Raw genomic sequence first — 25286 nt, 5'->3', positions numbered from 1 at the left:
AACATGTTTTGTGTTGGCAAATCTGGTTTGGTAGAACAAATAACAGGGACAGCATTGTCTTTGGTGAGAGAAGGCAACTATTCGTAGTAGTAGGAAATTGGAGACTGGTCAATGTTCCATTAGCTTTCTCCACTGTGTATCTCATCCCAAGAAAAAGAGCCGATGCGAACACAGCTGCCAGCCACTCATCAGATGAAAACTGACTTGGTTGTACTCATTACAAAATTAATATTTAGGTCTTGGTGGATTTAACAAGGCACGTGCAATCTATGTCTCCATAGGATTTACAAGCTTTAATTTAGAGGTGCTTTTGATTTCTAATAAAAATCAGTTTTTTTATTTGCAGAAAGATAGCAAAGGAAAAACCCTCTGGAAGGATTCTGGATGCCTCAAAGGAAAATTTGATTAGATGATCCTGTGTTTTAGTAACACACAGGAGAAACTTTTGAGTTACTTGTTAAAAAGGGACGATGTGCCTTACTTTTGATTTAAATTTCATTACACTATCCAGGAATTAACAAAAACATTTCTAATCATAAAAATTATTTACTGCCATTTGACATCAGAGAATAACTTGTTTGAGAATAAAATTTATCCTGACACAAATATTGGTTTTGAAAATGAAAGAAAGCATCAGAAATTCTGTGTAACTCTTTGTTGAAAGAAAGATAACCCCAAGGCTTACTCCACAGATATTTTTCTTCACGATATATAATGAGCATAAACATTTGTATTTATAGAGTCACGAGGACCATTAAGGAGAAAAATTGTTCTGAAATATAGTAAAACACGATTGATGTACACTCTGTGCTGGCCCTGTATATTTGGAATTAGTTGTAATTCCATATAGATTAAGGTGACATTTACCCTCGCTGTATCTATGATGAAGGATTTGTTAAATAAATTCATGCAGTAAGTAAGGAGGAGATTTTAAAGAAATTGAACCATTTTTGCCTGCAAATAGAGTTACTAATTTCCAGTCGATCTTTTTTCTCCCTCTTTTTATAGGGATCTCCAGTTCTCTCTTGAGGCCTTGCCCCACCTGTCATCTTCCTATCAAATGCTCATCTGGAGCACAGGCATCTCCCACCATCAGGTCAAGTCCCACCAGACTCTAAATAAACCGAGTGTCTTCTCCTTTCCCTGCCTGGAGCAGGCTCTGAGGGCGGACTACACCTCTCTGGCAGTGGTACCATCCCTGTCTTCCAAGTGTATCAATGTGAAGAAACCACCTTTGGGAAAAGCTTCCTTCTCCCTCACAAGGCCATCCTGGGATTGTCCCCAAATTCAGTTCAGTCTTGCAACTGTCTTTTCAGTCTTCCATTCTTCATTCCGTTTTCTAGTCCTTGAAATATACTCTGACACCTGCTGTGGCATCTGGTTCTTACTCTTGAGGCTTGGTTAGGACCCTTCACCATCAACCCCTCATCCTGGAGTGTAGCTGTACAGATTTCTCCTGTTTTGCTACTTGTATCTTACTTTCTCCAAAAAATAATCTAAAATACTTATTTTCTTACCATTTTCCTAGTTAAGCACCTACAATGTCTTCTTATTGTATATTACATAAAATATAAATGTGTCTTTCATACATGTAAACCCCTGCATTGCTTGACCCTCCTTTGGTTATTTAATCAGTAAATCAAGCTTCCTTTACTAGTTCTTGAATAGATCAGAAGATAGATCGAGTTAGGCCATTTTCCTTATCTCAGCCTCCCTGCCCCACCATCACCCCAAGACACACACACACACACACACACACACACACACACACACACACACCCTCCTCTCTGTCTTTGAAGGAGGAGAAGCTGTCCCTCTAGGAATGCCCTATGTTCCATCCATCTAAATTCTATCAAGTTAAAAATGATTTCTTTAAAAATCATCTTCTCAGAAATCTGATAGACACTGTCTCAGTCACATGGTCCAAGTCAACATAAAGATTGATAATGTACATGACGGTGATATACATCCTCGATATGAAGTGATAAAAAATGGCAACCAGCCGAGGCCGGTTTGGCTCAGTGGATAGAGCGTCTGCCTGCAGACTCAAGGGTCCCAGGTTCGATTCCGGTCAAGGGCATGTACCTTGGTTGCGGGCACATCCCCAGTAGGGGGTGTGCAAAAGGCAGCTGATCAATGTTTCTCTCTCATTGATGTTTCTAACTCTCTATCCCTCTCTCTTCCTCTCTGTAAAATCAATAAAATATATTTTTAAAAAAATGGCAACCACTGTGATCTTCTTCCCCCACAAAAAAGTATAAACCCAGTCTAATCATGAGATAACCATCACACAAATTTCAATTAACATAAATTTTTGAAATACATTACCAGTGATCCTCAAAACTGTCAAGTTCTCCAAAACAATGAAAGTCTGAGAAACTTTTATAGCCAAGAGGAGCCTAAAGAGAAATGATGACTAAATGTATGCATTCTGAATGGCAGATGTTAATAGTAGGGGAAACTGGTGCAGGTTTGTGGAAACTGCCCGTAATATTTTTGTAATTTTCTTATAAATAGAAAACTATTCAAAAATAGTTTATTAAAAATAAAGTTATTAGTAACTTACAAATAGAATTGTTTTAAAAGTTAAAATCATCTCCAAATAACTGAGACTAGGTTTTATCCCACAGTGAACTTCTAAAGAATCTTGGGATATATAATTTTCTGTATAATCCTAGAATCCCACAGCTGGATTCAGTCACACCTCACATTGAGTTTGGCACTGCCTCCCACAGCAGCCTTCAGAGATTCCTTCTTCCCTCAAACCCGGTATGGGACCAGTGCTCTGTGATGGGCTGTGGATGCAAAGATGAAACAACAAGGTGCCTGTTCTCTAGAAGCTTTCACTCTAATAGGGGAGCCAGACAGTTTATTTCTAAGCAGGAAAGAAGACTGTACAAGGCAGGGTCGTGCCACAGGGGAGGAAGTGACTATATCTGAGCAGTAGGGAAGAGGAGTGATGCTTGCCCTGTGTCCTGAGGGGCGAGCAGGAATTATGCTGCAAACCAGCCAGAGGAAGCATTCCCAGGAAGGAGGCCATACAGAATGGTCTTTCTCTTTCTGAATTTCTGTAGCACATATGCATCAGTTGGCATCAAACCACCCTGCATTTGTTTGTACACCCCCTGGAGATCATTTCTTGTTTAACAAACATCTTGATATCCTCCAAACAGGAGCTATCACTTTTAGAGGAGGAAGACCCTGTTTTCTGTTGCATTTGTATCCTTCACATGGCCTTAGTAATGTCAAGCACAAAGTAGGGGCTACTTTGTGTTTACATAATGGGTTACTGTAGACCCATTGTAATGATGGGTCTTGTCCAGCATTCTAAATTCCAACCTTTTATTTCTTCCTGTCTCTGTCTCCTGTATCTATCCTTCCATTTACTTCTGTGACCAACACTGTGTACACACAAGATGACTGGTCCGTATTTTAAAAGAGTCGTTGACTCTAGAATGAAATAGAACTAATTGGGCTTTATGGAAATGGAAGCTGTGGTCTTGAGCTTCCAAACTGATGGTTTAAACAAGTGAGTTAACCAGCCACAGATTGGAGCTACATATTTGCTTGTTGAATGATTTGATGAATCCCTTTATAATATTCTGGACATGATAAGTTATGAGCATTCTGAGCTTAACAAGTCATCACAAAACAATTCTTTCCTTATCAGTGATATTTAAGATGCTTAGGTTCTTGAAACAGGTCTGCTTCTGCTCCGTAGCTCCCGTCACCACCATCTCCCCTCAAAATATTTGGCTGTGGTGCGGCCATGTGAAATAGAAGAGTGTTTGAAGATTGTGGGGGAAGAGAGGTCTGTGACAGTATTTTCTTTTATGGTAGACTAAAGGTCCGATGCACAAAATCTGTGCAAGGGGCTTGGCCCTCACAGCCCCGGCTTCGTCTGGAAGATCATCCGGAAGGACATCTGGAAGGTCTTTCGGCTGTCTGGTCTAATTAACATATTACGCTTTTATTATAGATGTGACAGATGCAGCAGCTAATTTTCCCCAATATCTGTCCTCCCTCCTTCTATATTAGTAGAACCCCTGATTTCTAGTTGGGCGTGTGGTTACTCTCAATTAATATCCAATTTCCCACACTCCTTCACAACTTGTGGAATGTGACTAAATGCAAGCAATGGGCTATAGGAGGGAGTGATCTAAGTAACTTCTGGGCTGAGTCCATTAAGGGAACATGCTCTTGCTGCCTCATTTTTTCACCTTCCCCCTGGCTGGAATGTGGCTGTGATGGTTAGTTAGTCTGGCCCTTGGAGATGAAGGCAACACCTTTGGAAGAACAACAAGATACAGCAGTCCCCCCTTATCTGCAGGGATGTGATTCAAGACCCCCAGTGGATGCCTGAAACTGTAGATAGTACTGAACCCTATAGATACCATGTTTTTTTCTACTCATACAAACCTATGATAAAGTTGAATTTTACAGGCACAGTAAGAGGTTAACAACAACTACTACTCATAAAATAGAGCAATTATAGTAATATACTGTAATAAAAATGTTGTGAATGTAGGCTCTTTCTCTCTGATAATTAATATGATAACCAAGATGGCTACTAAGTGGTATGGTACCTAGTGTGGATACTCTGGACAAAGGGATGATTCACGTCCCAGGTGGGACAGAACAGAATGGTGTGAGATTTCATCACGCTACTCAGAATGGCATGCAATTTAAAACTCATGAATTGTTTATTTCTGGAATTTTCCATTTAATATTTTCAGACCACAGTTGACCGCAGGTAACTGAAAACATGGAAAGTGAAATTATGGATAAGGGGGGACTACTGTAGAAGAAAACTGGAGCCCTGACTGGAGCTACTACCTTGAATCCTAGGTTGCTTATGCTCAGAGCTGTTATGTCAATGAGAAATAATTGTCCTATTTAAGTAATGATTGTTTTAAGTCTCTGTTTCATCAGCTAATTAATACATTGGGGGATAAAAACATTATAATGCTCAAACAGTGTCAGCTGAGTGATATGAACAAGATGAGAAACATACTTTTAAAGATATTTAATAAGACTTTAAAAAAATCAGTACAAATATTTAAATACAAAAATGATTTACTGTTGACAAGTCTCAAATCTATCATGGAAACTCGAAAAAGTTACCAGTCTGTTCACTGCTCATGGTATTCTGTAAAATATTTGAGAACAGTCACCCACTGCAAACAATTCTTTCCTCTTGATGTCATACTGCTTAAAACTCTGTATTTAAATAACAATAATGCCAGTTGGGTCCTTTATTACATGGAAAAGTTCTAGTTAATTTTGAATTAAATAGGGATTGCAGTACTATCCCTAGACTTTAGAATGCTTGGTGGTTTCTTCTGGTTTTACACTAATGTGTTAACATGATGTGCAACACTCAAAAAAGAAACACAGACACATAGATAATTATTTAAAACTCTTTTTTAAATTAAATGGAGTAATTCATTTGCTCTGAGATTAGCACCATTGTAGAATATACAGTATCTGGCTTTTGCTCCTGCACCATCTAAAAGTTAGAAGCATATGCCTGATAATACACACACACACACACACACACACACACACACACAGGCAATTGAGTAACAACCAATAAATAAGTTGGAAGGTATTTTGAAAAGTGAAATTTGGTTTTAACTAAATAGGTACTTTCTTTCTTGGTGGAACTAAAAAGCCCATACATGTACAGATAAATACAGTTTTACAAATCAGCTGATCTGACTTGCTTCCAAGCCATTCCAATGCAGCTGTTCAGCAGAAGGAGCCCAATGGATCCACATTGCCCCCATAGTCATCAGCCCAAAACCAGCATCCTCAAGACCAACCCAAAGGATATTTGGCCACACAAATGCTGTCTGCTTTGAAAATAAAGGTTGGGTGGGATATCTTTTCGATGGGAAAATTTTGTCATACAAGTAACAGTGATAAGAAACCCTGTGGTAATGAACTCATTTCTTTTTTCTTAAGAAATTGAGAAAAAATGGTGCTCATGTACCATATAAGGGAAGAGATAGATACTAGGTTGAGGAGAATTTTCTTGATGGTTAAAACAATTCAGATTTGACATAGACTTATTTCCGTGTGTGTTTATACCGTATTTATTTGTGTCATTTCCCATCTGTAACTATCCCTGTAACTCCTCATTCTTAACTTTGAGGAAAAGATACAAGATACCACCACTATAACTCCACATTATTTCCCCAGTGGCTTAGTGACAGCAGTAGACTCATTGCTGAGTGGAAATGCTTTGTCTGTGTTTTGAGAACAGATTTGAATGCTGGAAGGAGTTAGTACGTACCTAAGTGAAAACCTGGAACAATATTTATTTCTCCCTTTAAACTTTTATTAACTCTTGCCTTGTGCTGAGTATGGGATGACATGAAAAGCATGGGCTATCATTGCCCTTTGGCATTAAAGCTTTTCCACAAATTGCTTCTAAAGAAACAGTTCTTTTCCTATAATTTTAGAAACTACATCAGAAAATAATACATTTACTTTTAGATCTTCAGCAATTTTTTTTTTCAGAAATGTAATTCGGAAAATCTACATTCCCCCCCTCCCCCCAAAAACAAAAACAAAGGATGGCTTGGATTTTGGAAATTGACTTTAGAATCTCAGATGGCACACCAATTTGCATGTGTACTACACAGGGAAATTTCTTTGAAATCCAATAGCTCCTAAGAAATATGGACATCCCCTTCATTTGTGTGTGTAGGAAAGGAGGGGATTTTTAAAAAATATATTTTATTGATTTTTTTTACAGAGAGGAAGGGAGAGGGATAGAGAGTTAGAAACATCAATGAGAGAGAAACATTGATCGGCTTCCTCCTGCACACTCCCCATTGGGTATGTGCTTGCAACCAAGGTACATGCCCTTGACCGGAATCGAACCTGGGACCCTTGAGTCCGCAGACTGACGCTCTATCCACTGAGCCAAACCGGTTAGGGCAGGAGGGGATTTTTTAAATATGTAAACACAATGAATAACTATTGATAATAAGTGTTCCACAAAACTGGGAAGTTATGGGGGGAGAGGGTTTTTTCTTTCTTTATTATGATTTCCAGGTGTTTGTATTAGTTGGGCCATAGTGGAAATTACACACAGGGAAGAAAGAAGAAAAAAGCAAAAAAGCAAAAAACCAAAAGGAACCCGAGGAATAAATGACTTAACTACTGCTCATGTCTCCCAGTTGGTCCTTAGCTGCTTGTGGGGCACTGTCTTAAGCCCCACCGCAGTGTCTCGCCCAGTGCTAGGCACAGAGGACACTGAGTAAACACAACAGCTGATTGGTTCTTCTAGGGACACTAGATACACAATTATGAGTAAGACTGCTGTGGCTGAAGGACATAGCCTCCGACAGGAGACAAATAGCCCTTGCAACTAAAGCCCTACCATGGCCCCACCCCCTCCCACCAGGGCAGGTAAGGATGCAGAACTCCGCCCCCACATTCCATGGCAAAATCTCTGCACAAATACAGAGGAAATCATGCAAGTAAATACGGTATGTAATTGTTATCATTGACCTTTCTTTAAGCCATACTTATAAATATTTAGACGTAAACAACATGAGTGACTTTCATTAGCTATGGTCTTTCATACTGAAATATTTTGACTGATCCGAATAAGCAGGTTATCATGGAAGCACATAACATACAGCTAATACGATTCCAGTGGGTACAACACAAGTGTCAGTACTTGATACATAAATCCGTCCCATCATTTTCCATTACAAGATGCTGTGCAGAGCATTAAACATGCATCTTAGCTTTTTATTTGTACATGATGGTTCAACATTTCACTTAAATATAACTTTCCAACTATATAAATGTTTTGAAGCAGTTACGGTTTTCATTTGGATTTTTTTTTTTTTTTGGGCGCATCATTTTCTTTTCTTCTATTAAATCTCTCTCTACGTCTTTTCTTTTTTTACATGGGATACAATAAATATCCTGAAAAGGAGGAGTGGACGTACTGCCCGGCATACAGTCCCGCGGCCTGTTCTGAGGGCATCTGGAGGAACACCCGGTCTCCGGGCCTGAGCAGCAGCACCGCGCTCCCCGACGCCTGGTCCAGGAAGCCCTTCTTGTACTCGTCGTACGTGTACATCATGGGCTCGTTGTTCTTGAACAAAGCAACCCACACGTTGCCCCCCTTGCAGTGAACGTGGTACGCAAAGTAGTAGACGCCCGGGACTTCGCAGGTGAAGATGCCTGTCTGCGGGTTGTAGTTCTGTCTGCCGTTATAGAGCAGCTTGTCAAACTTCACTGGGGCCCCCACCGGTGGGAAAGGTGCAGTCAGCTCAGCAGTAAAGGCAGGCATCTCGTAGGCTGGCCCTCCGTTCTTGCCTTTCTTAGCCCCATAGGCATGGGGGGGTTTCACTCCATCAATTCCCGGCCCCATATCTGGCAGATACTCTCCATGGGGTGGTGGTGTAGGGGGCATGGCAGCTGGGGGGCCTGGGGGCCCTGGAGGGCCTGGGGGCCCCGGAAGGCCTGGCTGGCCTTGAGGGCCCAGGGCACCGGGCTTTCCCGGGGGGCCATGAAGTCCTGCTACTCCAGGCTTCCCTACTCCAGGGAACCCCGGGGGCCCTGGGAGGCCCGGTTCCCCCTTGGGGCCTGGAATTCCAGGCGGTCCAATGGGGCCACTAGGGCCTGCAATACCCGGGATGCCTGGGGGGCCCTGTAAACCCTGATCCCCTGGGATTCCTGGTTCTCCCTTCGGTCCAAGCAGACCTGGAGCACCAGGGAGCCCTGGCAAACCTTTATGCCCAGCTTCCCCCTTGGGCCCTATGGGACCTGGCAAACCCCTTATGCCAGGGGGCCCCACTTCACCGAGGAAACCTGGCTTTCCTGGGAAGCCTTGAAGCCCCGGCTCCCCCTTGGGACCTGGTGGCCCCTGTGGCCCTACAACCCCACCTTCTCCTTTGGGTCCGGGAAAACCAATAGCACCTGGAGGGCCCATAGGACCTGGGATTCCAGGCAGGCCTGGCTCTCCTGGGGGACCCCCCATTCCAGGGGCACCTATTGGTCCTTTCTCCCCTCTTGGTCCAAGAGCCCCAGGGACACCCCCTATGCCCTTATCGCCTTTGGGTCCTGGGAAGCCTGGTTTCCCGATCCCTGGAAGGCCTGGGGGTCCTGGCAGCCCTGGCAGTCCTTGCTCCCCTTTGCCACCTGGAAATCCTGGCTGGCCAGGGATCCCATCCTGACCTGGTTTTCCAATTCCAGGCATCCCAGGAGGTCCTTGAACCCCTGGTATCCCAATAGGGCCTTGTGGCCCAGGTTCACCTGGAGGACCTGGCTTTCCCAGGGGGCCCTGGGGCCCAGGGAAGCCTGTCACTCCTGGTTTGCCCACTCCCGGAAGCCCGACAGGGCCAGGAGGGCCATTCATCCCTGGAGGACCCTTCAGGCCTGGCAGACCTGGCATCCCGAAGCCCTTCTCTCCTTTTGGACCCTGAAGGCCTGGAGGTCCTGGTGGTCCTTTGAGTCCTCTCTCACCCTTTGGACCTGGTTGCCCCGGTAACCCAGGTCCACCTGGCTTGCCAATGCCAGGAAGTCCGTGAGGCCCTGGAGGTCCTTGTGGTCCTGGGATCCCCTTGGGCCCCATCTCCCCTTTGGGTCCAATTTCACCTTTTGCCCCTGGCATTCCCATGGCTCCTGGCTTTCCTGGCATTCCAGGCATACCTGGCTTTCCAATCCCTGGATATCCCTGTGGCCCTGGTTTTCCTTTGATTCCAGGTATCCCATGACCTGGTAAACCGGGGGGCCCAGGTGGTCCTCTTGGGCCTGGCTCTCCACGAGGACCTTGTTCCCCTCGTAAACTGGCTACTGGTGCTTCTACTGGGAAAGAGAAGAGAGAGACAAAGAGGGAGAGAGGGAAGGAAAGGAGAGAGAATATTGATTATCCTTCACTTTAAGGGAGTCATGACAATGATTATTTAGTTCTGGCATACTTGCCTATTACTTATTGGAAGACAGAATAATGCACTCATTTTCCAGGACTGTAAGTTATCCGTACTCAAAGGATAATCAAGATGATAATGTTTTTGACATATTTGAGATAGTATTTTTGAGAACTGATATCTTTAGCTACTTTTGTCGGCATTGGTTAAGTGAAAAAGCCAAAAAGTAATGAACATTTTTCCAAGTATAAAACTTGGAGATATTACGGTGTGTTCACTGTAGATAATCTAGAAAATTCAAAAAAGGGTAAAGAAAAATCAAAGTTGATAATCACTTGACATTTTCATATATATTACCATCATGTGTTCTAGGTATTTGTGTGTGTGTGTGTGTGTGTGTGTGTATTTTAAACAATGCTGGAGTCATTCTTCATTTTTATGTTTTCTAATTTTTTAGTACTTGTTGTTATATTGTATTTTTCCATGTCCTTAATTTGTTTTTACATAATCATTTATGGCAAAAATATTTTATCCTGTGCAAAAATAAGGTATGATGTGGATGATGAAAGCAATTATGTGGACTCAGGAGAACTGAAGCATTTTATTTTGTTTGTGGTTTAATAACATCTTTCACATCTGTCCTCTAGAGTCAAAGAGATTTGCTTAATTTCTTCAATGTACTGCAGATTTCCTAAGACTCAAACTTTCAATCATTAATATGCTATTTCTCACTTGCAAATTTGGTCTTTAAACTGGAGAAGAGAATAAAGTACTTTATGCTGGAGACTAAAGCAAACAGTAATTAGCATATTAATGCAAAAAGAAACATTGGAATACCAATGGACTTTGATATTCAGCGGGGCTGAAAATCAGCATAATATTGCCCTGCTGTGGGCTCAATGGCTCAAGGCAATTTCATAACCTGATAATCCTTATACTGTTTACCAAACTTTACTTTTGATCTGTCTGTATGCATTTCTAAAGGGCAAATGTGTAATCAAGTGAATAAAAAGCAAATGGGACCCAGAAGTCAGTGTGTCTCTTCAAGAAAGAGGCTCCACCTGGCCCCCAATGCCTTCTAAATTCATATTTCTTGTATAGCATTTTCATTTATGCCTCGGCCCCTCCTTCAGATCCTGAACCCTGCCGTGAAGGTTGTGGCAACTTTATGATTTTAGGATGCCAAGCAGTGTGGATAAGGGATGGAACTGGGGTTAGGAGCAGGAAGCTCAGTTTTTCTTCCTGGTCTTCAAATGAGATCTTCATTGGGTCACTTACACCATCTGCACAGTGAGAGTAATAACACTCCCACACAAGATTAGGTAATGGATGTGAAAAGTGCTATCAAAATACAAAGCATACGTTTTTATAAATGCTTATGCTATGACTTGTAGAGAAACATAACTCTAGATTCCCCCATGCTCCTGGGATTAGTGAACAACATAAAGAAGTGAAATTTATGGTCCCAAAGTCTTATTTTAACCGGTAGTTGTATCTTAATTCTGACCATTGTATTTTTCACTGAGCTACTGTCAGGGAACAAAATAGAACCACAGAACTCCCATTCTTTCCAGATTCCCTGACTGAAATCTGGTTCCCATCTGAGTAAGTGCAGGAAGTGCCAAAATCCCAGCAGGCCCTTCAAGAAAGGGAGGAAAACAGCCCTAACCGGTTTGGCTCAGTGGATAGAGCGTTGGCCTGAAGACTCAAGGGTCCTGGGTTCGATTCCAGTCAAGGGCATATACGTTGGTTGTGGGCACGTCCCCAGTGGGGGGTGTGCGGGAGGCAGCTGATCAATGTTTCTCTCTCATCGATGTTTCTAACTCTCTATCCCTCTCCCTTCCTCTCTGTAAAAAATCAATAAAATATACTTAAAAAAAAAAAAAAAAGAAAGGGAGGAAAACAAATGGCCGAGATAATGTCCGCAGCAGAATATCAGCTCCTAAAGAAGAAAATTGGTAATACTTCCTCCATTATGCTAGTAGGTATTATTAGAGTACTATTAAGTCATGTTATTTCTAACTAACTATAGAAATGATCTCTGAAGGTACACTTTTGGCCTGTTTTTTTTTTTTTTTTTCCTAAGCAGTATGTAGCTACTATATCAAGGGAGTATCTGAGGCAGGTCCGTCTTATTCATCAGGAATCCCTGGTGTCTAGCACAATGCCTGGAACTTACCCTGCTCTTACTTAGGGTTTGTTGTGTGACCAGCTCTAGCAACTCAAAGTTCTTATGGTGCTTTAGCATTAACTTAGTACTTTTATTTACCTTATGTTATTGATTCTCTTAATAATCTTACTTTGCAGATGAAGAAAAGTAGTTTCAGAGAGGTTAAATGACTAGGGCTCCCTCATTTCTGGCCTCTGAGCATCCAGGCCTCTTAGTGCCAAATCCAGTAGTTCCCAGAAGTAAAGCTTCTGCTTCATGGACCGGCGAGATGGCCTCCACTTCCTTAAAGGGAGTTGCTACTCTGATGCAGTTCCTTCTCTACAAATGCTAGGTTTCCTAGAACTCCTGATAAACCAATTGAATTTATGAGAAAGTGATAGGCAGTTTATAGGTGTCGAATAACTAATAAGCATGCCTAGAAAGTAATGGGAGAGATTTTCAGGTATCATCTCTCGATACAATCTATACTCCTTATTCTCCTGTCGATTGATTGACAGGTATGGTAACTTAATTAGAGCAGTCTTAGAGACACTTGCATTTATTTAGCACCTAGTTCACAAAATGCTTTCATAATTTTTTTTTTTTTTTAACAACAACAGGTCCATACAGCACTGCTCTCCTAATTCAGAATGCTGGTGGTCACCTTTCTGTTTTTTTCACTACTTTGTCCCCCAGCATATAGTCCAGAGCGTGGCACAAAAACACATGTTTGTTAAGTAATTGCCAAATGCTTGGATAAATATGTACTGAATGAAAAAATAAACTATTAACTGTGTTTTCTGTCATTTGATGCTGTTAAAATACAGCACAACCTAAAATGGTAATTTTGCCTGTATCTTCAAGACTTGAACTTTTTGAGGATAGAGTTTAGAACACCCCCATTTAGTGAATGTTCATAATATATTCTAAAATAAAAATTTATAAAATTTAGCTCCCCCGCCCCCACCCCAGCCGAACTCATAGTTTAGAGTTTTGGAAGGCTGCAGTTCTGTAACAGCACAGGATTTGTTGTTACCTTTGCCTTTCTTGGGAGCTGCTTCCTTGCCCATTCTTGGCATCGGCTGCATTTCCTTCATATATTGGGGCAGATGTGGATACTCTTTGCCATACTGCATATGGGGAAGCTCCTTGCCCATGGTAAGGCCATCTTTGCTCAAAGGCATGTGAGGTACTTGCTGGCCCAGGGGCTGGTACTGTGGAATTTGTGGTTGGATCTGAGGAGGAATTTGAGGCAGTGGCTTGATCCCATAGTAGGCACCGGCCTGAGCGAGCCTGATGGAGCCCAGGGAAATGGTAAGCAGCACTCCCAGCAGCTGCAGAGGGGCAGGTGGCACAGCCATCACCTGTGGGGAAGGAAAAAAGGCACTGGCATGGTGAAACCTGCAGGCCAAGTGATTGGACTATAGTTAGAGAAAGAGGAAAAAACACACAAGAAAACACAGTCTTTCTTCTCAGAACTTCATGGGCAGAAGACTAATGGAAAAAATTTAGCTTTTAATAGACAACAAAGAAAAATCAAACAAAAAACAGAAAAGAGTAGGATCAGTCAAGTGAAGGCAGTTGGTAGGACAATAGATTGTAGGAGAGACTGCGAGTTGTCCCTGAGTATCAGTTCTGCCTTCTTCCATAGTATTGTTACCCCTGATTTTCAGCTGGAACGGAGCAGCCTAGAACAAAGACCTCTCAGCCAGGTGTGGCCATCCGACAAAGTTCTGGCCAATTGGATGTAGTTTGTAATAGGTGCAGCTCCTAAGAAGTATCCTAAAGATGAGTGGGCATGTTCTTCCTCTTCATCCTTCCTGCTGGCTAAAATGCCCAGAAACAGATCAGACACCTTGGACTGTGAGGTAAAAGATGCGCACTGAGGAGCACCATGGTAGAAGAAACCTCAGCCCTGGTTGAACATGGAGGCATCATATTGATCCTTAAATTTGGAATTTGTTTATTAAAGAGAGAAACAAAGGTCTACCTTCTTTAAAACATGATTCTTTTGGGTGTCACAGTTACACTAAATTTAATCTTAATAGATAGAGTGATTTTTCCAAAAGGAGGTGAACTTGGCGGCAAGTCAGGCTTTGTTAGTAAGTGCCAAAATTATATTCTGAATGGAAACAGTTGATAATTTATAGGCTTGATGCCAGAGGCTGAAATTCCTTTGGCTGCTTCGGTGTGGTCACAAATAGCTGTAAATGTTAAAGAGCAAACAACAACAACAACTGCAGAAGTCTGAATTGGAAAGCAAGTTCTTCATGTGATAGGCCGAAAATGTCATTACAAAAGTCACTCATAATTATGCACATACAGGGATGTTATTTATTCTTTCTTCTGTTTAAATGCTGTGAAGTCATTCATGTAGAATTTGGCTAATTGGATTTGAAGTCCATTAAAATTTATCTTTGTACTATTATGAAAGAAAGGAGTTTACAAAGCAAATTAGTTGTATAAATAAGATAGAGATGTTTAAGTACTCATAAGAATAAACTGTTTCTAATCTCTTTAGTAACACCCTTTGCTAATTAACAGTTGACAGAATAAATATAAATGGGGCTTACGTATTTGTTTATAAAAAATGAGCTTGAAAAGCTCTCTTGAAATGCCTAGGGCTGAAGACCCAACAGTCCAGGGAACTGCAGTGTTCCCAAATACCCACTAGAGGGCAAGTGTGGTACACATTGAAGTCTGTCCAGTTATTCATCCCCAATGTTAACACCAGATACTTACATCGCTCTCACTCCTTATTAAGGGATTTAATTAAAATCTGAATCCTAAGTGGAGCCATCATAATGCTGGAGAGATGTGTGTGTGTGTGTGTGTGTGTGTGTGTGTGTGTGTGTGTGAGAGAGAGAGAGAGAGAGAGAGAGAGGGGGGGGGGAGATTTTTAATGTATCTTCTGGAAAACAATTAAATAAACTTCTGTCTATAAATAATTTAATTTCCATTCTCCTGAGAGTTTGTTTTCTTTTCTGCTGCCTTACTTAACTCTGGAGCATAGTTTTCCACTTTTTAGAAAATGTGCGTTGACTTTGCAATATCCTATTCAAAAGTAATGCCAAGAGTATGAACAGGCTACAGAAGAATTGTTTAATAAAAAGCACCTAAGAAAATATTTAAAGAATCCCTACCACAAAATTTACTGCTTTACAGTTTTTGTAAATATACTAACTAGGGGGAAAAATGAAAAAATATCTGTCAGCAAAATGATTTATAAAACTTTCTCCATTTCATAAATTATAATAGTCTCAAGAACTGTTTATTTCAAGTGTTCTCTAAATAGTTTATGTACTGATAAAGTGGGAGAAGATAGAAGGTTGTTATTTTCTGTCATTCTAAAAATGATTAATTGTCATAAACCATTTGGATAAAGCCACAAAAGTATTTCTGATTTATACTGAATAATAGTCACATTTATTTCAGGTGAAAAAAGAACACTTGCTTGTATGTATTAGCAATAATTTATTGAGTACTTACCAGAAACAGTGCTAGACCCACCTAGGGATTACAAAGAGGAATATAATATGGTCAGTGGGCCCTGCCCTCATGGAGGTTATGGTAGGAGTGACAGATGTGTAAACTATTAATGAGTAGCAAAGAATATCCAGAAAAAAGTGAATTTCCATTCCACTTCTGTTCTTTAGTATCTAAAATCCCTTCCCTTTGAATCAACAACTTTCCCCATTTTTCTTCACATTTTTTCCCCAGATATATTTTATGAATATGCACATATAATATATACCCCTTTAAGACATAAATTACAGCATACCACACACACCACTATTCTTTACTTTTTTCCACTCAGAAGACCAGAACTTCAGACGTTCTCATCTTAGTTTGGTGTCTCTGAACAGAATCCTTTCAACTCTTTCATTTGTTGAAAACAAGACTCAATTGTTCTGTAAAGTCTCATCTGGCTTTAACATTCAGTGTGTGAGGCAGTCACTGGAGAGGTGAAGGTATTAATCCATAATACTTGGTAATACTTGGTAATGTATATGCTGGGACGTAATTCTACCTTTGGGGATGAATTAATTTAATTATTAAACCCTGAACTTGTGGTGCTGTATTTAATAAGCTAGCATGCTTGGCCCTTCACCCTTCCATCAATTCAGTGGATGTGTTGGATTATACTCAACAATCTTTAAACCAGGACAATCTAATGAAACACTGAAAAACCGGAAGAAGGCAAATGCCTGGAAGAACCCCAGTTGAATACCAAAGGCCCAGCGGGATCCTGCTTTACCACAATTATTTCCTCTTGCAGGCTTGGCCTTTCTCTCTTCAAAACCACCTCCTTCGGTCTGCCATCTGAAACATTGCTCTGACTTTTTATTTAAGTAAACTTTGTTCAGTTTAACTTGAATATTTATGTAGGAGCCCTAGTTAAAATTTACCGCTTGACTTATCCTTACTAATTTCCCTCTTGTCCCTGAGGATATTTTTGGTGGTCAAAGTGGTGTGGTGGTTCTCCCCGAATCACTGAGAAGAACATCAGATTCATGTAACACTATAAAAACACCTGGCGGGAAGGAGACTCAATTCTGCTGGAAAGGAACAGGGGGAGTGGGTTTTCTTTGCTCTCTCTCTCTCTCTCTTTTTTTTTCTGAGGATGCAGAACACAATACTATTTGGAGTTCTATTTTATATTTTTTAAATTTCTATTTGATAATGTGTATGTGTGAATATGCATAAACATATATAATGTGTGTGGACACTGGCTCTTGACCAGTCAAGCTGGCTTAGTAATGGGTGTCACTTAGGAAAAGCATCAGAGAAGCCCAAAGACCTGGCGTTGAGTCTGTGATTCTCCATGTCTATGACCTTGGGCAAGTCCATTATCTTCAGCCTCAGTGGCCTTACCTATAAATTAGAAATTCTAATCTCTGCCTCTCCCAGAGAGCTGTTCAAGGGCGCAAATGATAACATGAATTCTTTGTGAGCTGAAAAGCACTATTCAAATTTATTTTTAATGGAGTGTGACCAAAAAGACAAATCAAAACCAACTGAAATGTCAAAGATTTTTCAAAGGAGGATACTAGCCAAAGTAAATGTGAGGTTAACTGCAATAATGATAAACCTGACATGAATAAAAAACAATGGCCATTAAAATGCACATATTAAAAATGGCACAAAAAAATCAGTGGAACCAAGACAATAATTCATTCTGGTGTCAGAGTGGCCAATCCTAATAATCTTGAACAACCCTAAATGGTTCCCTATATTTGGGCAGGGCTGCAGAGAGTTTCAGTTTCCTCATGTGACCTATAATGTTTGTAACAGAATAATGTGATATATATTATTTTAGACGCTCCTCAACATTTTATTTGTACATGTATCCTCATGAAATTTTAGCTTGCTGTCCAAAAGAATGCTTAAGTATTTAAACTTTCAGACTTTGCCCTGAATCCAACTTTCCCTTTCACATGGGGCTAACACAGCATGTCTGTGTAAGTGCATGTGTGTGCATGTGTATCCATGCTGTATGTGGTGTGCTCAAGCCTCTCCCTTCTGCTCCTGGTAGTCTTCCCCTGTGCCCACTCCTTGCCCCCTTGAACAAGGTTTGTAGTTTCCTGAGGCAAGGGAAAGAGGCAGAATCCGACTCCTCCACTCACCAGAAGTATCTTCTGGGCTTTTCCATGACTCTCAGAGAAAATTCTCTCCTGATGGTATTTCTTAGGACAATTCATCATTTGATATTTACATTCTTACTTTTATTTACATAGATATTTATATTTACATTTTTATGTATATAGATATTTAAATTTAGGGACTGTTCTGGGTTCTGAAGATAGAGTGGTAAATTAGAGAGATGAAATTCCTGATCCTATTGAACTTGCATTCCAGTGGTGAGACAGGCAATAACCAATATAAAAAGTTTTTAATTTAATATTTGAGTGCTGTGAAGAAAACAAAGCACGATAAAGGGCTTGAGAATGACTTGGGGTAGAACACACCGTTTTGGAAAAGGGAAAACATCTCTGAGGAAGTACATTTTGAATAAAGATCTGAAGGTTAAAAGGTTTCATCTCTCTTAAAACACAATACTGAAAATAAAAAGAGTCTTATTTATTAGAATGGGAGTTGTGGGTACCTTTCACTAATGTAAACCCCTGTTTCAAAACTTTTTCCTCAATATGTCTATCCTCATTTTGACCTCTTTATTTATATATTCCTTTTTTCCTAAGGGATTCTTCTTCTTCCCTCTCCACATTTCAGTCCTACTGTTTGGTTTGCTAGGCTGCCATAACAAATGACTTCAGATGGGGTGGCTTAAACAGAAATTTATTATCATATAATTCTGGGGTCTAGAATCTGAGATTAAGGTGTTGGCAGAGTGTGTTTCTTTTGAGACCTCCTTGGCTGGTAGATAGCCACCTTCTCCTTGCCTCTTCACATGGTCTTTCCTCTGTGAGTCTGTGCTTTCATCTCCTCTTCTTATAAGAACATCAGACATGTAAGATTAGGGCCCACCCTGGTGAATTCATTTTAACTTAATTACCTCTTTAAAGACTGTCTCCAAATACAGTCACATTCTGACATATTGGGAGTGAGGACTTCAACATATGACTTTGGGGGACACAACTCAGCCTATTTGTATGTACTATTTGTCTAGACCAACTAAGTCCTACCTCTTCTACAAAATCTTCCCTACCTTCTCAACCATCATCATTCTCCTAGTCCTACTGGAAATTTAGCAGCTAGTTAACTGTATTTCCAATCAACCTTATGTTTTTTCTATTGTTCTTGTCCATTAGACTGCAACATGATTAAGCTTCCAGAGGACAAAGAAAATGTGTGGTATTCTCTTGACTTTCTCAATATTTATTAATGGATCCACACTTAGTGTTGGATAGAGAACTCTTAGTGTTGATGGAGACTTTAGGAAACATCTAATTCAGCCTCACTACCTACTTAGAATCCTGCCTACAACAGATGCTGACAGATAATAATCAGATTTCCTTTTGAATATTAATAATGATGGAAAAATTCATAAGGCAACCTATGACCTTGTTGTTTAAATTCTGTTGCTATTCTTATTATCTGAGCAGTTTGTAGGGGAGACCCACCTTTTTTGATTCATAGATGGCAGTGCACATGTAGCTTACATTTAGTTGGGGGTCGACAAGGGGGCATTAAAATATGTATCCCAAAATTGGCTCAGGCAAAAGATGGATGGTTACCTATCTTCTTATTGTCATGCAAATAAGCTCACCTTAAGGTGCTTTGACTGGTGATGTGTAACTTTGCTGCATAATTGATTAGTATTACAGATATTAACTACTTGGGAAACTATGTTAACCCCCTTACGTTATGGTTTTATTGCCTTTTAGAATATTAACTAGTTTATCTAACTTAGCATTATCTCAGTATTCTTTTTTTTTATCCCAGGTTTTTAATATTTTACCTGAAATCAACTTTATCATCATGTTAAATAAAACTTTGATGTGTTCACTTACGGGTGAGAATTGTGTTTTTAACATTTTGAGAATTATGCTTTGACGGGGACACGAAAATTATCAAAAACCTAAATATACCATGGGTTGAATGAAATGCAGAAAAACAATGCAGGAGATGGGAAGGAGCTGGGCAATTAATATTTGTTGACATTCTGTGCCTTTGAAATCCATTTTACTGTAGACAATGAGCTGTTCTTGGATGGGTAGCTCTTTGGTTTTAAAGGAAGATAGAAGCAACTCTAAATAATAGAGGGCAGAGAAATTTGGCCTTCTGGGGGCTTCTGGAAGAGATCAGTTGTGAGCAGAGTTGATTGCTAAATAGGGAAGAATCAGAGAAAAAATTTCCAGTAGAGGAGCAGTCAGAAAAGGAAAATTCATTTGGGTGGGCCTTTTATGTTTATTATAGAATCTTTATTGTAAATTCCCTCCTTAATCTCCTCAGAGATAAAGAAACCCCAATCCTTTCGAAATAAAAAATGATTCTGTTTGTGGGAAGAGATTTTTGGGGGGTATGCAGAAGAATGATCAATGCTGTTCCAGATTGTCATTGGACAGAATTAGTGATTGTGTATGAGAAAAGCAGAATGAGCGAGGGGCTAGGGGAGAAGGGGGAGTGAATATCAAAGTTATAATGATACTAGAGGCCCGATGCATGAAATTCATGCAAGGGGCTTGGCCCAAGGCAGCCGCAGCAGCTGCCTCAGCCCTCGTAGCCCCAGCTTCATCTGGAAGGTCATCCGGAAGGGCGTTCCAATGTTCAGCCATCTGGTCTAATTAGCATGTTACGTGTTTATTATTATAGATTAACTAAGTTTTTGAGGACTAGCTTTATTCCAGATAATGAATGTACTTCAAATAAGTTATATAATTATTTCTTATTAGGCCTATTTTTACACATTACTGGTAAACTCTTTCAAATGATTATCTCCCCATCCTATATTTATATAATTGATTATTTTACTGAAATTCAAGACTTACATGTTAAGTTAGAAATTTAAAATTCTTATTTGATGACTTTTAGGAGTTGTTACCCAATATATGAGCTAACAACTCTTCCTACTTTGTTTTACAAGATACAGATTTATCTAACTATATTGTCACTCTTCTTCATTTTGTCCTCCAAATATCAAGCCTGTCTTGTTAGTTGAAATAAAGAATTTCTCTTTTACATAGGATGGACCCCAATAAGCATTCAGTAATTTTAGTCAGTCTTCCCATTTACACTTATCAGGACTGACATAAATATGAAATAGAACTTAAACTGCATGCTTCACTGATGAGTCTTCAATTTTGCTATAATTAAGAGTAGACAACTACCCCACCTGCTAGCTATAGGCAGAGCATGACCTCATGAGAGATACAGAACTTGAGATATAAATTAAATTGTGCTCCCAGCTCTAGAAATGGGCCATCCACCACATTCCCAAGTTCTCCAGAGGAGGTGATTTGACAACATTCCCCAGTAACCAATTGCAGGATTTCACAGACCTATATTTCTAATATCTAATCTCAGTCTTTCTTGCTGAACTTTAAGCTCATTTCCTCTTTTCCATTCTCAGAGGAGGTGGGAAATATCTGGAAAATATTATCTTAAAATAATAGCTCACATATTTGAAGTCTGCAATTAACTCCCTTTGTTTCTCTAACTGAAATCAGGTCAGCTTCTAAATAATTTATAAAACGCTTGAGAGAAAAAAGAGAAAGTTCTAAAGTGGAATTCTGTATTTATTTATTTATTTATTTATTTATTTATTTATTTATTTATTTTCTTTCCATAACATAAAACATCATTGTTATCAGAGTGGAAAGCATTTAAATTCTAGTTCTGACCTAATCAAGTCATCTACCCTAACTGGGCATTAGTTCTCTCATTTGCACAACAGAAACATTGGCTAGTTCTGAAATTTTGTGGCAGCTGTGAACATAAATAACATGTCCATACTTCACAGAGAAATTATTTCATGAATGGACATGTTAAAGCCTTTTGGATATTATAAAGTTAGATCAATCTCATACTTTCAGTTATTTTTCAATATTTCACTTTCCTTGACCAGAAACCAAAGGAAGAACCTAAATAAGAAAAAAAATGTTTAGGAATAAAAAAGTGATTTCATAATTTTTTAAAATGTGTAGGCTCAAAACTTCCCCCAGAGTGAAGTCATTCAGCAAGTACTGATATATGCTTCCTGTCAGAGGAATGACAAGTGAATACAAAGGATGCACCTTGGGAAAGGGAAGTGGGCAGTGAATAGGTGTGACATAGTCATGTTTCAGGAGGTATAATGTTCATTCTGTTACAAAAATTGAAGACCCAATGTCTAGAGGCAGCTATATAGTATAGTAGATGATGATGAGGATTCCCAAGAATAAAGTCCTCCCTAAGGAAGTAAAACTCTCATTATTCACAGATGACATGACATTGTACATAGAAAACCTGAAATATACCACCAAAAACTACGAGATTTATTAAATGAATTTGGCAATGTAGCAGGATACAAAATAAAAACCCAAAAACTGATGGTGTTTCTATATACCAATAATGAATTCTCAGAAAGAAAAACTAAACAAACAATCCCATTTACCATTGCAACAAAAACATTTAAGATACTTAGGAATAAAATTAACCAAGGAGGCAAAAGACCTGTACTCAGAAAACTACAGGACGTTGAAAAAAGAGATAGAAGATATAAACAAGTGGAAGAATATACCGTGTTTATGGATTGGTAGCATAAACATCATTAAAATGTCCATACTACCCAAGGCAATCTACAGATTTAATGCAACCCCTATTAAAATACTAATGGCATATATCACAGATTTAGAACAAATACTCCAAATATTTATATGAAATAAAAATGACCCCGAATAGCTGCAGCGATCTTGAGAAAGAAAAACAAAGTTGGAGAAATCACAATACCAGATTTCAAGTTATACTATAAAGCCACTGTAATCAAAACAGCCTGGTACTGGCACATGAACAGGCATGTAGGTCAATGGAATAGAACAGAGAACCCAGAAATCGCCCCAAGCCATTACACTCAATTAATATTTGATAAAGGAGGCAAGAGCATTCAATGGAGTCAAGAGAGTCTCTTCAATAAATGGTGTTGGGAAAATTGGACAGACACATGCAAAAAATTGAAACTAGACAACCAACTTACATCGTACACAAGATTAAAGTCAAAATGGATAAAAGACTTAAATGTAAGTTGTGCAACCATAAAAATCCTAGAAGAAACCATAGGCAGCAAAATCTCAGACATCACTTGTAGCCATATTTTTACAGCTACATCTTTTAAGGCAAAGGAAACTAAGGAGAAAATAAACAAATGGGGCTACATCAAAATAAAAAGCGTCTGCACAGCAAAAGAAACCATCAACAAAACAAAAAGAGAGCCCACTGCATGGGAGAACATATTTGGCAATGATACATCTGATGAAGTGTTACTATCCAAAATATATAAGGAACCCATACAATTTAACAAAAGGAAGATAAACAATCCAATTAAAAAAATGGGCAAAGGACCTAAATAGACATTTCTCCAAAGAGGTCATACAGATGGCCAAGAGAAATATGAAAAGATGTTCAAAGTCACTGATCATCAGAGAGATGCAAATTAAAACGACAATGAGATATCACTTAACATCTGTCAGAAGGGCTACCATCAACAAATGCTGGCGTGGATGTGGAGAAAAGGAAACCTTAGTACACTGCTGGTGGGAATGCAGACTGGTGCAACCACTATGGAAAACAGTATGGAGTTTCCTCAAAAAATTAAATATGGAACTGCCATTTGACCCAGTGATCCCACTTCTAGGAATATATCCTAAGAAACCCGATACACCAATCAGAAAGAATGTATGCACCCCTATGTGCATAGCAGCACAATTTACAATAGCTAAGATCTGGAAACAGCCCAAGTGCCCATCAGTAGATAAGTGGATAAAAAACTGTGGTGCATTTATACCAAGGAATACTATGCAGCCATAAAAAAGAATAACCTCTTACCCTTTGAGGCAGCATGGAGGGACCTGGAGAGTATCATGTTAAGTGAAATAAGTCAGTGAAAGACAAATATCACATGATCTCACTCATATGTGGAATCTAAGTAACAAAATAAACTGATGAATGGAGTGGATCCAGAGACATGGAAGCATGGAATAGAGTGTGGAATCTCAGAGGGAAGGTGGGGGAGGGTAGGCGGGGGAGGGTAGGTGGGTGGGAGGTAATCAACCAAAGATCTTGTATGCATATATGCATGGCCCATGGACACAGACAATGGGGCGGTAAGGTCCTGGGATGGGGGTGGGGTGGGTGACTGGGGGCCAATGGAGGAATAAAGGAGACATATGTAATACTTTCAACAATAAAGAATTATAATAAATAAATAAATAAATAAATAAACAAAGTCCTCCCTACTCCATAGGCCTGGAGATGTGTAGCAAGGTAAATTCCTTCCTGGTGTGACCTGAGACGGACTGGAGAACACTCTGTCATTCACATGAGCATTTTTCACCTCTATACACAAGTACAATTGTGTAAGCAACACAATCCTATCTAATAATAGACAAATATGCAAATTGACCGCACATTCGCTACGCCCAAACCACGCCCACCAGCCAAGCCACGCCCACCAACCAATCAGGACGAACATGCAAATTACCCCAACAAAGATGGCGGCTAATTTGCATATCAAGACCGCAGTAGAAAGAAGCCAAGAGCTGCAGAAGGGAGCAAAGCTGCGGAGAAGCAAGCAAGCCAGGGGGAGGAGAAGGGAGGAGCGGAGGCGGGGCTGGGGGAGAAGGGAGGAGAGCAGGCTGGCCGAGAAGGCGAGGCGGGGGAGAAGGGAAAAGCAGAGGCGGGGCCAGGGGAGAAGGGAAAAGCAGGCGGGCTGGTGGAGAAGGCGGGCCGGGGGAGAAGGGAGGAGCGGAGGTGGGGCCAGGGGAGAAGGAAGGAGAGCGGGCTGGCGGAGAAGGGAGAAAAGCAGGGGGGCTGGCGGAGAACGTGGGGTGGGGGACAAGGGAGGAGAGCAGGCAGGGTGGGGTAGAGTGCAGCAGGAAACCCTATTGCAGGATTTTTCCTGCAACGGGAAAGCTAGTATAAAATAAAGCTGTTTCCAGGTCTTTGCAAGGAAGAGACAGGTATGAGGAAATTTCATCGAATGTAATCCATTGAACTGGATATTGAAAAAAATACTTATTTAGAGCAAACAATAATAAGATATATGTCACAACTGTAATGTGTTATGTAAAAAATAAATTTCATGGCACATTTCTTTACCACAAGCACTTTTATCTCAGCTTATACTCTTGTTGAGACCAATGGGATTGCAAGTGAATTTCTACCAAACAGGACTCAGCAATGTCTTTGTCAAATGCTTAGTTAAAACTTGGTGGTTACTGAAGCAGCCCTTTGTAAATAACATAAATGAACGGAATAAAATTAAGTGATAGAATTATGCTCATTCCCAAAATATTTAAGGTCGTAGAGACTACAAAGTTTAAATCAAGTTAGGCAAAAGGCATTGGAGTTCAGGGCTGACTCTAGGTGTGGGAAAGTGGGAAAAGAAGGAGATGACTTGCTTATCAACTCCATCTTTTACTGAGGAGGAGTGTCTTGTGAGAAACGATTGCCTTTTCTCCTTGTCTGTAATTTTGTGTGCCTTCTAGATGGTTAATTATTGTTCAGCATCGCAGTCAAGAAAGGTTGGGAGACCAGGTGAAACTCAAGTGAGTTACTATTCTTACTATTAAGAATGTGGAAGT

The 25286-nt window shown here is 40.1% G+C and overlaps 1 protein-coding gene across 2 annotated transcripts in view; it reads right to left on the bottom strand.

Moving 5' to 3' along the window:
• Positions 1-5011: 5011 nt before the first annotated feature.
• COL8A1 (collagen type VIII alpha 1 chain) overlaps positions 5012-25286 on the bottom strand; it is a 180561-nt gene continuing 160286 nt past the window's right edge. Inside the window, exons 3-4 of one of the 2 annotated variants that reach the window (XM_079767134.1) lie at positions 13085-13412; positions 5012-9834 (exon numbers count right to left, since the gene is read on the bottom strand). In XM_079767134.1, the coding sequence (XP_079623260.1) occupies positions 7928-9834; positions 13085-13409 (2232 nt within the window). In that variant the 5' untranslated portion in view covers positions 13410-13412 and the 3' untranslated portion in view covers positions 5012-7927. Of the gene's footprint in view, positions 9838-13084; positions 13413-25286 lie in introns of both variants that reach the window. The other variant, XM_079767133.1, reaches the window with a different exon arrangement.

The sequence above is a fragment of the Cnephaeus nilssonii genome (genome assembly GCF_951640355.1).
Source record: "Cnephaeus nilssonii genome assembly, chromosome: 3".
Taxonomy (NCBI): Eukaryota; Metazoa; Chordata; class Mammalia; order Chiroptera; family Vespertilionidae; genus Cnephaeus; species Cnephaeus nilssonii.
This window is presented reverse-complemented; position numbering and strand designations above follow the sequence as displayed.